Below are 16,138 nucleotides of genomic sequence, written 5' to 3'. Positions count from 1 at the left end.
AGCAGCGTTGGGCCATGTCATTGCTCTGTAGGACTTCTTCGCTGCAATGGTCCTGCCTCTGCCCAACCAGAGGTAGTTCTGGGAAGGGAACTGGTTTGTTGGCCAAAAGCTCTTGGAGGTTGACTAAGGAACAGGCACCTGAGCGGGCTGTTGCCTGGGGAACTCTATTTTCTCTAGAAGACCAAAAGGTAAAATGTAGGTGAAGAGCTGACCTGGGAACTGGTTTTGGTTAAAAGGTGAATTGGGAGCATCTTAGGGACAAAGTGGGAAGGGGCAGGGGACCTACCTAAGGTAACTTTTGCCCATTTGCTCCAGCAACGTGTCGGCGCATGGTGTTAGTTTTATAGTGGTACAAACATGGGCTCTAGGGCCTGATGACCAGCTGTCCAGACAGGTGACTCTGAGCACATCTCTAGGGCTCCTCAATCTCTTTCCTCATTTGTAAAGTGGGGTGATGTCTGTCCCACCTGTATGACAAAGCTGTCATGCAGCTTCAGATGTACATGAAATGGCCTTGAAAGCTACAGAGCAGCCTACAACTAGGTGTGTTCATGTTAGGATTAAGGGCAAGAGGCCTCCCTGGAGGGCTATGGAGCAAGCACAGATCCGATGATCTAGTAAGGACCAGGAATTCTGAACAAAGCCTTAAAGACATGGGATTTTGGCAGGCAGGACCAGATAGACTTTGCTGAGTGACCATGTGTTAGGTGCTGTGTCTAACCAATTAATTCCTAAACATAATCTACTCAGACCAAATTCTCTAGGCCAAAAGGGCTTTTTGGCCTTTATACTCAGGGGATACCAAAAAAGGACATAAAAATAAAGGCTTCTACATTCCAGTTTAAAAGACAGTGAACATAATATGATCTGTTCTGGAAGCTTTTTATTGTTGCTCCAAGTTTAAGAATTTTCACTGATGGCAGAAAACCAACACTTTTAGACAACCTCCCGCATAGCCCTGCCCAGCTTCTGAATCTTGGTCTTGACAGACATGTCAACATATTTCTCTCCAATGCGCACAATCATTCCACCCATGATTGACGGATCAGTCTACAAAAGAAAATAAGACTGGAAGTGTGAAAACGCACTAATCAAATGGGACACACAAAGAAGTGTTTTGAAAGGCTAAACGTGTTACACAAATGTAAGAGGTTATAATTACACCTAGAAAAAGGCAAAAGTAAAACTGCACAGTCAGATAATCATTTAAATTTAAAATAAATACAAAATTTTAACTACAGAAAAATTAGTATAGAGTTAGATCTAATATTTCACCAGTACTTTCTGTAGCCATTTTAAGCTTAAAATAACCTGAGGAAACATATCATAAATAATTTAAAACCTACCTTAGCCTCCAATTTCAATACTTGGCCTTGACTTAGGAAGCTCTTGAGGACAGTTTTTAATTCAGAGAGTGTGGCTTCTTCTAAAGGCTGAAAGGCAAAACCATCCTTTCAATTTAGATAAAGCAAAACAGAAACTTCCAGAGTTAAAATACTCCAGGCCCACATCACCAAGACAGGCCTTGTGAGCTCCTCCCTTAGCTACCTGGGCCCATCATGGAGCTGCTCTGCAGCATTCACTCCTTGTTCACGCTGGAGGTTCAGGGAGCACGGGAAGGCTCTGCCTCACAGCATCACCTGGGCAGCTCCCACTCAGCCGTTCATGGACGGCCTATAAATGCCACTCCCTCCCTGCCTCTGCTCTGTGCTAGCAGTACAACTTCGAACTAACAAGGAAAAGCCCTCAAGTTTTTAATGCCTGAAGATGCAGCCCCATCAATGCAGGAGGACGCAGACCTCTCCTGGGTGCAGCCCTGGGGTCACGACATGCATCTATCATGTCCTTGGGTGAAAAGTTGCCATTTTAACCTGGTTTTACATTTTCAGGCTTCCCTAGCTCTGCTGGCTGTTCATCTTCCCACATCCACGGCTACCTGGAGCTCTCACAGGCCACTCCACTCTCTGAACCCCAGTGAGAGAATCTGGAGCAGCTGGCTTTTCCTGAAGTCAGCTCAGCTCCGTAATCTACTTTAGAGCAAGCACCTCAAATGTCCAGACTGCACTCTCCTCTCGTCCCCAACTCTTACTACTGGTTAGTTATGTTACAGTGTTAAGTGTTATAACGGTGAAAATGAAGAAGGCTGTAAAAGCAAAGGTCTTTTTTTTTTTGAGACCGAGTCTCGCTCTGTCACCCAGGCTGGAGTACAGTGGTGAGATCTCGGCTCACTGCAGCCTCCGCCTCCCAGGTTCAAGCGATTCTTCTGCCTCAGCTTCCCAAGTAGCTGCAATTATAGGCGTGTGCCACCACACCCGGGTAATTTTTGTATTTTTAGTAGACACGGGGTTTCACCATGTTGGTCAGGCTGGTCTCGAACTCCTGGCCTTAAGTGATCCACCCGCTTCAGTCTTCCAAAGTGCTGGGGTTACAAGCGTGAGCCACCATGCCCTGCTGCAAAGGCCTTTTTTTTACTTGTCATAAATCCTACCTCCCTGGCCCCTCTTCTAAGACCCTAAAAAAATTTGGCAAAAAAATTTATGTCTTTGTAAAGATCTAACAATATCCTTTTTCTGGGGGTGGGGGGTGCTGGTAGTGGCCAAAATCTACTCGTGTTCAAAACATTATTAACTGAGACTAAAAGATTACAGAATTCTGAAATATACATACCCTCCACTGAGACGTGTACCAACTGCCAGGTACCTGTCTATGCCAGGCATTTCATACCTACTATCTCCCTTCACGTGGGCAACCCTGAAAGGCCAGTGGTTATTATTCCCATTTTACATACGAGGGAACTGAGGATCAGAGTGGTTAAGAAACTCATCTAAGGTCACATCAGTAACTGAGGACTAGCCCCAGTATTTGAAACCAGTTTGTGTATTTCTAAAGACTGTGCTCTTGGTCACTCATCAAGACATAATGTTTTTCAAACAGTACAGACTCACGCACCCAATAGTATCAACATCAAAAGCATTAGTAACAGTTGGTTCTAAAATCTTTTGCAAAAACAAAGATTTTCCTTCTTTAAAAGAAAATCATGTCCTTGTGGCTGGGCACGGTGGCTCACACCTGTGGTCCCAGCACTTTGGGAGGCCAAGGTGGGTGGATTGCCTGAAGTCAGGAGTTTGAGACCAGCCTGGCCAACATGGTGAAACTCCGTCACTACTAAAAATACAAAAAATTAGCCGGGTGTGGTGGCAGGTGCTGTAATCCAGCTACTTGGGAGGCTGAGGCAGAAGAATTGCTTGAACCCGGGAAGTGGAAGTTGCAGTGAGCCGAGATCGTGCCACTGCACTCCAGCCTGGGTGACAAAGTGAGACTCAGTCTCAAAAAAGAAAAAAAAAAAAAAAAAAAAGAAAGAAAATCATGTCCTTGTATTCACTGAAGAATGGCCTGCACCAGTGCTTCATGATGGGTGACCATGGGGCAGGTGAATGTCTAATCTGCGCCACACTGTTAGGGATAACCGGTGCAGCCACAGAGGGCTCCCTGCTTATGTCTGAGCTGTAATGATCTGCAGCCAGGCACATGTTTTGGGGGCACCAACTACTGAACTACAAATGTGCAAATAAGCATGATGTGCTAGGATGCCTCTCCTTGAATCTGTGCTAACTAGAAGATTAGACTGTCCTTTAAACACTACAACTATTAATCTAGATGAGGTCAGGTGCTACGAATTCCAAGTAAATCTACCGCACTTTCCTGTTTTCCTGTAGAGTGAGCTACATTACATTTGACTGAGTTAAATAGGGAAGAAAATACATATTGAAGACAACAACAAAAGTAATTCTAGGGAGGCAATGTAGTGTAGTCTAAGGAATATGGGTTTCTAAGACGCCTTGAGGCCTGTGTTCAAGTTCTAGTCCCACCTCGTATGACTTTGGGCAAGCGACTTCATTTCCCTGCATTCGGTTTCCTCATCTGTAAAATGAGGATAATTATACTTCCATCTCACATGAATCTTTTGATACTGAATAACATAATAAAGCACCCAGCGTATAGTAGGGTTCAATAAACGGTAGCTAATCACAGCCCACTCTATCGAGTCAAAAAGATACAAAGGCCCATCCGCTCTACTCCTTCCCATTCACCACCACCAAAGATGAAAGGTTAGTAACTCTAGTTTCAGGCCAGGTGTGGTAGCTTACACCTTTATTCCCAGCACCTTAGGAGGCCGAGGCAGGTGGGTCACTTGAGCCCTGAAGTTCGAAACAAGCCTGTAGAACACAGTAAAACCTCCACCTCTATAAAAAATACAAAAAAAATTAGCTGGGTGTGGTGGTGGTGCACTGTAGTCCCAGCTACTCAGGAAGCTGAGGCAGGAGGATCACCTGAGCCCAGGAGGTTGAGGCTGCAGAGGTGTGACTGTGTCACTGCACTCTAGCCTGGGTGACAAAGTGAGACTCTGTCTCAAAAAAATAAACTCTAGAATTCTAGTTTCAGTAAACTACTTCAAGTGGTATTTATAAAATAATTCAAACGTGTAAGAGAGTCTAAACCACTCTTTTCTAACACATTTTGATGTACTTTACATTTAACCCAGGACTTACGAATAATCACTGGTTACAGAAGCACTAATAAGATACACGCTGGCTTTTCCAAAGCAAAGGGTCACAGAAGCTGATATAAAAATGAAACAAACATCCCAGGTGACAAGTTACCTTTCCCAATTTCTTGATTTTACCATTTTTCCCTTTTCTTCCCGCAAAAGGTGATGTATGTAATATCAAGGCAAACACAACAGCAACAACCTGTTACTTACAGATGCAGTGGTCACTGTGCAAGGTACCTCTCCGCGATGGACACTCATCATGGTAGAAAAGGCAGAAACGACTCCTTGGGTATTGCTTAATCGACCATTTTCAGCAAGCAAATCTGCCAAAGTGAAGGTGTCTCAGTAACATGAAACTCACTTGAACAAGTTATTCATGAAGTTGTATACTCAAGCCAAAAAACAAACTTAGATTTGTGGCCTTAAAACACCATATTCAGGGGCGCATGCCTATAATCCCAACTACTGGAGGCTGAGGTGCAAAGATTGCTTGGGGCCATGAGTTCAAGACCAGCCAAAATAGTGAGATCCCATCTCTACAAAAAAACGTTAGGGCTTGGTGGCGCACGTCTATAGTCCCAGCTACTCAGGAGGCTGAAGCAGGAAGATTGCTTGAGCCTAGGAGTTTAAGGCTGCAGTGTGCTATGACTGTCCTACTGCACCCCAGCCTGGGTGACAGAGTAGGATCTTGTCTCTTAAAATCACAGTATATTCAATGTCCTTTAAGAACATGAATGGAGGCCGAGTGCAGTGGCTCATGCCTGTAATCCCAGCACTTTGGGAGGCCGAGATGGGCAGACAGCTTGCGTCCAGGAGTTTGAGACCAGCCTGGGTAACATGGTGAAACCCTGTCTCACAAAAAAAAAACTAAAAAATTAGCTGGGCACTCAAAAATTAGTGGCGCATGCTCGTAGTTCCAGCTACTCAGGAGGCTGAGGCAGAAGGATCACTTAAGCCCAGGAGGCAGAGGTTGCAGTGAGCTGAGACTGTGCCACTGCACTCCAGCTTGGGTGACAGAAAGGGACACGCAGTCTCAAAAAAGGAATGGAGAAGATATAACTTGTTATTTAAAATGCATATCCAATTTTGTTTTTTTTTTAATAGACTGCACTGACAAGGATTTAAATTAGTAGGTATGGGGGGTTCTCAGCTTGCAATCTGATTTTCATATTTATGTTACAGATTGTATGTTTGGCTACAAATTCAAAGATGATACCATGAACACACTTTCTCTGCAACTTTTATTTTGAGCTGGCTATGAGGATCTGAAAAGCAATCCAGGCTGCATGGTGGCTCATGCCTGTAATCCCAACACTTTGGGAAGCCAAAGCAGGCAGATGGCTTGAGCCCAGGAGTTCAAGACCAGGCTGGGCAACATAGAGAAACCCCATCTCTACAAAAAATACAAAAAATTAGCTGGGTGGGGTGGCATGCACCTGTATTCCCAGCTACTAGGGAGGCTGAGGTGAGTCTGGGAGGTTGAGGCTGCAGTGAGCTGAGATCGTGCCACTGCACTCCAGCCTGAGTGACAGAATAAACTCTGTCTCAAAAAGAGAAAAGCAGTCCAAATGTACCCAAGAATGCAAATGTCTCCAAGGATCAAGGTACAGCCACAGGCCACAAACCATTTTCTTGGTAGGTATCACATTGGCCGCCTCCACAGCTGAAACTACTGACTATGCAGTTAGACATGCTTAGGTCCTAGTATCCTTTAGACAATGCTCCTCACACTTTAATGTGCAAACAATTCACTTAGGGAGCTGGTTAAGATGCAGACTGTGATTCAGCAGGTTGCTGTGAGGCCTGAGATTCTTCACTGCCAACAGGCTCCCAGGTGATGCTGATGCCCATGGTCCATGGCCCACATTTCCAGTCATAGTTTCAAGACACTGCAAATGAAAAAGTTCTAATACTCACTGATCAGGTTGGTGGTGAGGGGAGAGAACCTCTCTTTTGCTGTGATGTCATTTAGGCTTTTCACTTTAATGGAACGCTTCACATAGGGATTCAAAACAGAAGCAGCCACTTTGGGTTCCTTCAGGATTTGCTGAAAGCATCAAAAAATAATTTCTTAAATTTTTTAGAGCACAAATGAAGGATGTGCCATGCACACTCTTTCTTTCTTTTTTGGAGACAAAGTCTTGTTCTGTCGCCCAGGCTGGAGTGCAGTGGTGCAATCTTGGCTCACGCAACCTCCGCATCCCGGGTTCAAGCGATTCTCCTGAATAGCTCCGCCACCACGCCAGGCTAATTTTTGTATTTTTAGTAGAAACGGGGTTTCGCCATGTTGGCCAGGCTGGTCTTAAAACTCCTGACCTCAAGTGATTCACCCACCTCGGCCTCCCAAAGTGCTGGGATTACAGGCATGAGCCACTGTGCCTGGCCATACACTTTCTTATGAATTAAATATTTTATGAATTAAATCAGCACTGCCGAAGAACATATGAAAACAAGATTATAATTAAACAATTTTCTGACTGCCTTTCAGAATATACTGCACTGCACCAGGATTTTATATAAGGATAGAATGATGTTCCTCAAAAAAATTTAAAAATACTGAAGTTTCTTAAATTTATTTTTGCTTTTCAAGAAAGATTATAAAACACTAAACAGCCAAAAAACTTCATTTGACTGCATATTTTAATGTATTTAAGAGAGGAATAGTCTGGCTTTTCTAGCAGTGCTATTTCTAAAGTGCAGACCTCAAAACTGTGCTCTGACTGCAGAGGCCTCCGCACCGCTCCCTTGGAGGGGCCCTGCCTCTTACAGAGTCCAGGGGACCCAGCAGATTCTGTGAGACCTCTGGTGCTGCCAGAGCAGCCCCAAAGAGTCTGGGCGACAGAATGGACAAAAAAACAGGAGTACAACCATCATGGGAAACAACAGAGTTCTCATTTTGTTGTATCACAAACGTCTGAATTCAGTGACCAAGTACAGCTTCCAGCATGTTGCTCCAGAGTTCCAACAAACCAACAACAGCAGTTTCCAGTCGAGCACCTTCAGTCAACACACCTCTCTATGCCTTGCAATTACTCTCCTAGCACCTCCTCCCAGGCTCCTGGCCAGAATCCTGTCTCTGATCCAGGATACTGGTCAGATACTATCATCCAATGCTAACGTTTGTACTTGAGTGACCCCACAGAAATGACATTTTTCCATAAAAAATGCAGGAATATACAGATTTACAGCATTCTGGAATTTGGGTTACCTAGTTTTTCATGTTTATCTGTGTCTCCTGCATCATCCAGAGGACAGTGCATATGATCCTTGTATCATCCTTCCCTCTTAGTGCCAAAACCCTGCTAATATTCAGTGTCTTAAGGTAATTGCCTCCCTTTTTCTCCATGTCTTGACTGACTTCCAGGCTTTAGACAAACTCCATTCTAATATCCACAATCCAAGTAATTCTCTCCATTGTAAACATGATTGTTTCCACTTAAAATGGGCATAACTGACAAGTAGCAGACAATAACCATCACCTCCAAAAATGCCTGTGTGAGACCCCGTCTGTTCCTGCATGCCCTTCCCCCAAACTCCAACAACAGGGCTGGGCTCCTGGGCTCTGTGAGAATCATAAGAGTTTATCACACCAGCTAAGACCTTAAGCATTATCTGCAGAGATAAATGGATCAAGGAAGGAATATGGAGCTAAAATTATTCTGCCTGTTAAGACGGAAGTTCCAATAGAAGCTCAAGTGAAAAATGAATAAAACATAAACAGTACAGAACAGTAATACTTATAGACCATACATATGATGATTAATATAGAACATAAGTATTATTACTCCATACAACCGGCCTATGAATTGTTTTTTCTAAACAATAAAAACTTACAGATATGTGAATTAAGGAATGAAGAATCTTAAAATCAAGAAAAAACCAAACTTCCTCTGAAGAGGCTATATACCAGACTGCGTCTCTCTCACCTTTTTTAATGCAGACCTTACTGCCAGTGGCGGCAGCTAGAAAATCAAAGAAGGAAGCAACAGAATGTGTAGAAACTTGTTAACTAGAAAATTCGGTGAAAACGAAAGCAGACATTCTCCTATTCAGTTACAATGTAGGCTTCTGGTAATATGGTTTATTTATTCTGCTTTTCATGTTTAAAAAAAAGTAAAAAACATCTTGCAGCAGCCTCACAGTCTTTGCCTGTTAGTCCTCTATTACTACTGGGAAGTCCATGTCCCTTTACTAACTGCTGCCCAGCATGCCCCACCCTGTTATTCTTCCCTCACATTTTGGGAACAAAATAATTAAGAGGTTTACCAAAACAATGAAAAGGTCTACATGGTTACTTCTGGGGTTCTGGCAATTGCAAAGGCATCTCTACCAAATGAAAACAACCTGTAAGACATATCTGAGCCTCTTCTGATTCTACAAGCATAGAATATGGCAATTAAAACCTGAGGAAAAGGTTTCATGAAAACAAATTCTCAGTAAAACCAAACCAAATCACAATATATTCTAAAGACCTAGCCCATAAGCATAGATTTTTTTTTTTTTTTTTGAGACGGAGTCTCGTACCGTCCGGGGCTGGAGTGCAATGGCGCGATCTCAGCTCACTGCCACCTCGGCCTCCCAGGTTCAAGCAATTCTGCCTCAGCCTCTGGAGTAGCTGGGATTACAGGTGTTCACTACCATGTCCTGCTAATTTTTTGTATTTTTTAGTCGAGATGGGGTTTCACTATGTCAGCTAGGCTGGTCTTGAACTCATGACCTCCTGATCTGCCCGCCTCAGCCTCCCAAAGTGCTGGAATTACAGGTGTGAGCACTGTGCCCAGTTATAAGCATTGATTTTTTAGAGGTAGCTTTTCAATTCTCTTCTGAAATAGCAATTTTCCTAAATTATCATCAATTTTAATCTTATATTTCTACCTTTTCTTAGCCCTAAATCTTGGTTCCTAATATTAATATCCTTATATGTTATCTGTTTGTTCTTCTTATATGTCTTATAATAATAAAAACCCAATATTATTACTAAAAATGGGTTTACAGAAAATGGCTTTTTCCCAGTTTTTTCTTGTAGGATACACCTCATTAGGAATGCACAGTCAAACAACCAAAGGAAAAAATATACAAACAGGAACTTCATATGTAATGAATAGGAAAGCGACTTACTGCTACTCTCAACAACTCCTTTTCTACTTGCTCCAGCTTATTCTGTTTTGATGCAGCAGAATAAAGAGCTGTTGCATAGCGACCTTCAATACCGTATACCTGAACAGGAGGCTTTAAAAAAAAAAAGGTGAAATAGGAGAGGAAGGAAAAAGGAAAATCAGTTAATAGTATACTCTCAAGAGCAGAATTTAAAATTTATATATTAAAAAATATATCTCTTTAACACAAAACAGTTTAAGTATGTCATTGAAGAGCTGTCCTAAATGGCAATTTGCAAATAAATTACGGATGTTTCCTTGGTCAGGTCACTCAATCTTTGAGCCTCCAATTCCTCATCTGTAAAATGAGGGGTTTAGTAGGCAGTGTCTAAAGTCCCTTCCAGGTTTACATACCTTTATCAATTACTTGTACTTTAATTTTGAGATGAGCTTATGTTTCCTTTGAACTCAGTAACTATTTAGTTTCAAGCATGAGAGGTTGTGAACACTGACAGTTTCGAGTATGTTAGAGCTAGGAAAACAGGTGTTTATGAAACACACAAGTATACTTTTATACATTTCATACTAACACTATACATTTTCCCTTACATAGCCTATTGATGTTCAACGTAACAGAGCCCTTTGGCAGTTTACGAAAAAACCTGATGCTTGAATTATTTTTCACAATAAACTATAGACCTTTTTCTACCATCAATGTTTGACTACATGTTCTTAGTGGTGCTGTATGGTTGTAGTGGGAAAGCTCAGGCTTGGATGAGAAAGATTTAGTTCCAGTCCAGCTCTAGGACTAAGCTGAGTAACCTCAGGTAAATTTTCCCAGGGCCTCAGTTTCCCCTTCTGTAAAATGGGAAGACCAGTTACTCCTTAACAGTGTTATGAGGATTTAAGGTCTCACATGAAGGACAAAATGATTTTGATCATTTGATTTGAGATTTAGGGCTGGCAATGAGGACGGGACAGGATAATTATTTCCCTAAATTCCACCTGATGTGGGTTCATTAAGGACATAGACCTGGTAAAGGAAACTTTACACGATTTTTCCAAGGGGAGGACTGGCTCACTGTTGATTTGCTGGGGAAAAGCGTGGGTAGGATAGTCCGCCCAGCACATCTTAGACAAGTTCCTGCTCCCTGACAGTTGAATCAATTCTCTATCACATAGGAACTTTCTTTAATCAAATAAAGAATTTCAAAATAACCCATAGAAATGGAGTCAGACTTCATGTTCCAACTGGGTTGTTTCCAGCTGTTTGCCATGTATCATTTCTGAGGGGCTTCTGGGGAACTTCATTTATTATGTGTCACTAATAGTCCTCTTTATCCGGGGTCAACTGGACTACCTCTGGTTTGAAAAGAAAGGGACTGGCAGCTCCCTGAAATAGTTAGCCTCCTTGTTGCCTACCGGAAAGAAAGGGTGTGAAGAGTATGAATATTCCTTACCAGAATGGAACATGGAGAACTGCATTAGAAACCAAGGTACCTTGATTTTTTTTTTTTTTTTTTGAGACAGAGTCTTGCTCTATCGCCCAGGCTGGAGTGCAGTGGCATGATCTCTGCTTACTGCAACCTCTGCCTCCTGGGCTCAAGCAATTCTCCTACCTCAGCCTGCTGAGTGGAAGGGATTACAGGCGCCCGCCACCACACCTGGCTAAATTTTGTATTCTTAGTAGAGATGGGGTTTCACCATGTTGGCCAGGCTGGTCTCAAATTCTTGACCTCGTGATCCACCCGCCTCGGCCTCCCAAAGTGCTGGGATTACAGGTGTGAGCCACCGTGCCTGGCCCAGTATCTTGATTTTAATATCAACTCCTGTAATAACTTCCTGTGATAACTTGGGCATGTCACTTTGTTAAACCTGTTTCTTTCATTAAAAAAAAAAACTAGTAAATGCTAGCTTGCCTATTTTAGAGGGTTAATGGAAAAACAGATGATTAAAAAAAAGTTTTCATATTTAAAGATTAGGCATGGGCCTGTCATAAAGCAAGTATTCAACACCATTCCTTTCCCCACCTTATGCACACATCACATTTTGGGAACCAAAAGTCATGCAAAAAGGTTTAGATAGTAACTACACAAAAATCCACGCCCTAACTGTACTGCTGGTTGACTCACATTTTCGCGTGCTTTATCATTACAGAAGAATATAAATTAACATACCCTCACAAGCTTGGCAAATGGTCTGACCACAGATGTACTGAAGCATCGCACCTTCAAAGCAATAAAGGAAAATAGATCAAACAAGATTACTTGAAGGATTTCTGCATTTAACTCAATAACAACAACAAAAAATTTTAAATGACCTTAAAATCATTAGTTTTGTCTCTCTGTATATTCACATATTACCTGAGGGTGAGCTACTTATTATTACTAAGGAGTAAACTTACCCAATGAGGATTATGCCAAGTTGCTTGGGAAATCACCTTCCCATGAACCTCCTAGTTTGCTAGGAATGGACCCAGGCTAGCACACCCGTAAGACAGAAAAACACTAACTTCCAAGGAGTGCATGTTTCAAAAATATTTAACCAAAATTTTGGCGTTTCTATTAACAGACCCTTGAGCAGATCATTTGCAACAGACGTACCCTCCTGGGAATCCAAATGCTATCTTTAAATAAAGATGAATTTTTTTAGTACTGCCGCAGAGTTTGATCTGACAAGAAGCCTTAGTTCTGAGAGATAGTATCCTGCCCATCAAAAGACAGAGCTGGAATACACAGTTTAAAAATCACCTGCAAGCGCACAGGTCACAGATCACAGGTCACCTTCAAATACTCCAGCTATGGAACGTGTTTTATCAAAACTGCTTGTGAGGATTAAGACTTTTTAATGCTTATGTAAAAATTACCTAAGATGCCAGGAAGGGGTCATGATATGTAAAGCACCATGGTGAGATGCAGCACAAACAGCATAACATTTTTTCAAACTCGATCTTCTGGGTGATTCCGTGGGTTCAAATCTCAATTCTACCACTTACTGACTGGGCAGCCAAAGACTCATTTAAACTTTTCGGCCTCATTTTATTTATAAAACTGTGAAATGTGTTTTACAAATATTCCTTAGCATTACTAGTAAGTGATCTCTGACAGGTTTTACCACAATGGCAAAGGAAGCTATTTGGGGGCTAGGCCATGCCCCTTCCCCGGAATTCAGCGAAGGGCAGACCCCCTCTCCCGCGCCCCTCAGGCTAGCAGCTTCCTAGGGCTGTGCTCGGAAGACGCCAAGGTTACGGCACGCGCAGCCCCGCGCCTACTGCCCCGTAGGCATCCCGGGGGACAAACGCTGGGTCGTCCTGAGTCGCTCCCACTCGCTGGGTCCCATAACCTTGAAGACTGCCAGACTTCCCCAGCCGAAGCATCGCACCCTGGTGCTCGAGGTTTGGTACCGGTCATCCCAGGAGGGATCCTTCCACTGGCTCTCAGGACCACTTTTCTCTCACCTGCCGGGAGAGCCCGGACACTGCTGGGGCAGCCATCTTCTCCCGGGCGCTGTAGGTCAAACCCGAGTGGGAAGAGAGAGACGCGCAAGGGCGCACGCGCGCGTTAGCGTAAGCGCTAGGTTCTCTGGGAAGTGTAGGCGTAGGGGGACAGGCCGCAGGCGCAGAGACCTCCCTCAGGCTGGGAGTTGTAGTTCTTAGCAGTGGTAAGAGCTGGACCCTCGGGGTGGAGCCAGAGGGCTTCGACTGCATCTGAAAATGAAATCCTGTTACTGGACAAACGGCCCTCACTGTAGAATGGATTTGCTGTCCTCAGTTTTAAAATTTACATTTAGATAAATATGGTGGCATTTGTTCCATTTCGCAGTTATTACCAGCGTCACTGGCTTCTTTACACTTCCTTCCCAGCATGCTAAAGCCTGCATCAATGGCTTTTTCTCACGTTGCATACAAAGCTAAAACCAAACCAAAACAAAAAGCCCCCAGGAGCCTTGCAGCTCCAGGAGCGGACAGCACGTCCCTCTTACCTGGGCCATGACTACCCATTGTTAAATAAAAAATTATTCAGTGATGCTTGTTAAAGCATGGTAAGGAAGACTTTATTCAGGACCATAGTGATGGGTATAGGACCAGTGCAACCGGGTCTGGGGAGCGGGCAGACAGACTGGGCTCAACTCCGAAAGCAGCATGGGCAAATGGGAATTTATGGCCAAGGAGCAGTGCGGGGGTCAGTGGATAGAAAATTACTAAGAGGAAACTGGGGTAAGGGGGATCCTGGCTAAAATGACCTAGAGGAATCTTGTAGAAGACAGGCCAGGCTGATCAGACATCACCTGGGGGATGGTGAAGGACGAGGACCCTGATCAGATATCAAAGATGATCGGTTATCGAAGATTGGGGGTTCTGGCTAAACTGACTTAGCAGTTTTGCTAAAACTGGATTTTACAAGGAGGTGCATAGATAGGCCTACGAGAAGATTCAGAAGCCTCACTAAAGTTTGGCCAAGCAAAAGCCAAGAATCTCTGTGGCCCTCCATTCCCCTCCCCTCTCCCCCATCTCACCTGAGTATAGAACTGAGCTGCTGGTTTGTGAGGGCATATGGGATTCTGGTACCTAGATTCTTGATTCTGGCTAGGGCAGAGTGGCTATCCGAGCATCAGGCCTAAAATAACAGAACCCGGGTTTGAGCAAATTTGATATTGAAACTGAGAACTGGATACTAGACTTGGATATAGTTTGTCTGCATCCATAAAAACAACCTATCTTCAACCCATTCTCTCTAAATAGAACTTAGTCGAATTTTCTCCTCTGTCAGAGAAGAGACTGGCTGGCAGAGCAAGGGTCAGTATTCCTGGTTGTAATAGTGGGGGTTCTGTAATCAACTTAAAAGAAAAATTCTCTGCTCAGATTTATTATAGAAACACGTTAAGTCATTATTTTGCCCTTTTAGAGAGCAGTTTTCTCATTATTACAATTTTTTTTTGTTTTTGAGACAGAGTCTCGCTTTGTCACCCAGGCTGGAGTGCAGTGGCGTGATCTCAACTCACTACAACCTCTGCCTCCTGGGTTCAAGCAGTTCTCCTCCCTCAGCCTCCCGAGTAGCTGGGACTGCAGGTGTACACAATCACGCCTGGCTAATTTTTCCCTTTTTAGTAGAGATGGGGTTTTGCCATGTTGGCCAGGCTGGTTTCGAACTCCTGACCTCAAGTGATCCGCCTGCCTCGGCCTCCCAAAGATTAGAGGTGTAAGCCACCACACCCAACCCCCTAAAAACTTTTTAAAATGTAGAGAAAGATAAAGAAAGTAATTGTCCTCTTTTCTTCCACTCGGAGGCAATTGTTGTAAATATTTTGGTGTCTTGTTTCTCAATATTTGTTTAGGCTGTGGCCTGAACTATCCTGGCCTGAATCCCAATCAGTTCCTTGGCCCAATTATAAAACTTCTCTGTGCTTCAGTTTTCTTATCTGTAAAATGGGTATTATAATAGTATCTGCCTATAGGTCATTAGAAGAAATAAAAAAGTATATATGTAAAGTGCTTAGAACAATTGCCTGACAGAGTGGTACTCATTAATTTAGTTTTTTTTTTTTTTTTTTTTTTAAGACAATGCCTTGCTCTGTCACCAGGCTGGAGTGCAGTTGTGTAATCACGACTCACTGCAACCTTGACCTCCTAGGCTCAAGCAATCCTTCCACCTTAGCCTCCCCAGTAGCTGGGCCTACAGACACATGCTACCAAGCCTGGCTAATACAAATTTTTTTTTTTTTTTAGAGATGAGGGTCTCACTACGTTGCCCAGGCTTGTCTCCAACTCCTGGGCTCAAGCAGTCTTCCCACCTCAGCTTCCCAAGTAGCTGGGACTACAAGTGCACGCCACCACACCCAGTTATGTTAGTTCTTTATTTTGTTTGCTTTTATTATACATACAGATTAACAATCTTTATACAATTTGGTATTTTGCCATTTTCTTTAATGCAAGAAAGAAAAGGATGCAAAATTACATATGAGTTATGCATTCATGCTTATAATATGAGCATATTTCCAAATTATAAAAGTTTCTAAGTATCATTTTAATGGCTGCAGGGTAGTCCATCAAGTGAATATTCTGCAACTTAATTATTCTATGATTTTTGAACATAATTCAGATGATTTCCTTTTTTCTTTTTGCCATTTTAAATAATACTGAATCTCCTAAGCATATTTAGACATACATTTCTTTTCTTTTTTTTTTTTTCTTTTTGAGATGGAGTTTTGCTCTTGTTGTTCAAGTGATTCTCCTGCCTCAGCCCCCCAAGTAGCTGGGATTACAGGCATGTGCCACCATGCCCAGATAATTTTTTTGTATTTTTAGTAGAGACGGGGTTTCACCATATTGGCCAGGTTGGTCTCGAACTCCTGACCTCAGGTGATCCAACCGCCTTGGCCTCCCAAAGTGCTGAGATTACAGGCATGAGCCACCGTGCCCAGCCTTCTTCTTCTTTTTTTTTTTTTTAAAGAGATGGTGTTGGCTATGTTGCCCTGGAATACAGTGGCTATT

The 16,138-nt window shown here is 43.0% G+C and overlaps 1 protein-coding gene across 1 annotated transcript; it reads right to left on the bottom strand.

Annotated features, from left to right (window-relative positions):
* Positions 1-863: 863 nt before the first annotated feature.
* Positions 864-13,202, bottom strand: ATP5PO (ATP synthase peripheral stalk subunit OSCP). The gene is made up of 7 exons (XM_032175665.2): positions 13,106-13,202; positions 11,826-11,876; positions 9,671-9,781; positions 6,470-6,599; positions 4,763-4,875; positions 1,347-1,433; positions 864-1,050 (listed from the first exon to the last, which is right to left on the bottom strand). The coding sequence occupies exons 1-7, from the start codon at positions 13,139-13,141 to the stop codon at positions 937-939; spliced, it is 642 nt and encodes a 213-aa protein (XP_032031556.1). The 5' UTR covers positions 13,142-13,202; the 3' UTR covers positions 864-936.
* Positions 13,203-16,138: the final 2,936 nt, after the last annotated feature.

This window comes from Hylobates moloch, unplaced genomic scaffold (genome assembly GCF_009828535.3).
Source record: "Hylobates moloch isolate HMO894 unplaced genomic scaffold, HMol_V3 SCAFFOLD_14, whole genome shotgun sequence".
Taxonomy (NCBI): Eukaryota; Metazoa; Chordata; class Mammalia; order Primates; family Hylobatidae; genus Hylobates; species Hylobates moloch.
Note: the sequence above shows the minus strand (reverse complement) of the source record. Positions and strands in the feature narration are given on the sequence as shown.

What these genes read in the sequence shown, in the direction of transcription:
- ATP5PO (XM_032175665.2), bottom strand. Translation starts at nt 13,141, where the DNA reads ATGGCTGCCCCAGCAGTGTCCGGGCTCTCCCGGCAG. An exon ending in TGTCCGGGCTCTCCCGGCAG is followed by an intron (nt 11,877 to 13,105) that starts GTGAGAGAAAAG and finishes ATTGCTTTGAAG; the next exon opens with GTGCGATGCTTCAGTACATC. An exon ending in TATTGAAATTGGAGGCTAAG is followed by an intron (nt 1,051 to 1,346) that starts GTAGGTTTTAAA and finishes TTTCTTTTGTAG; the next exon opens with ACTGATCCGTCAATCATGGG.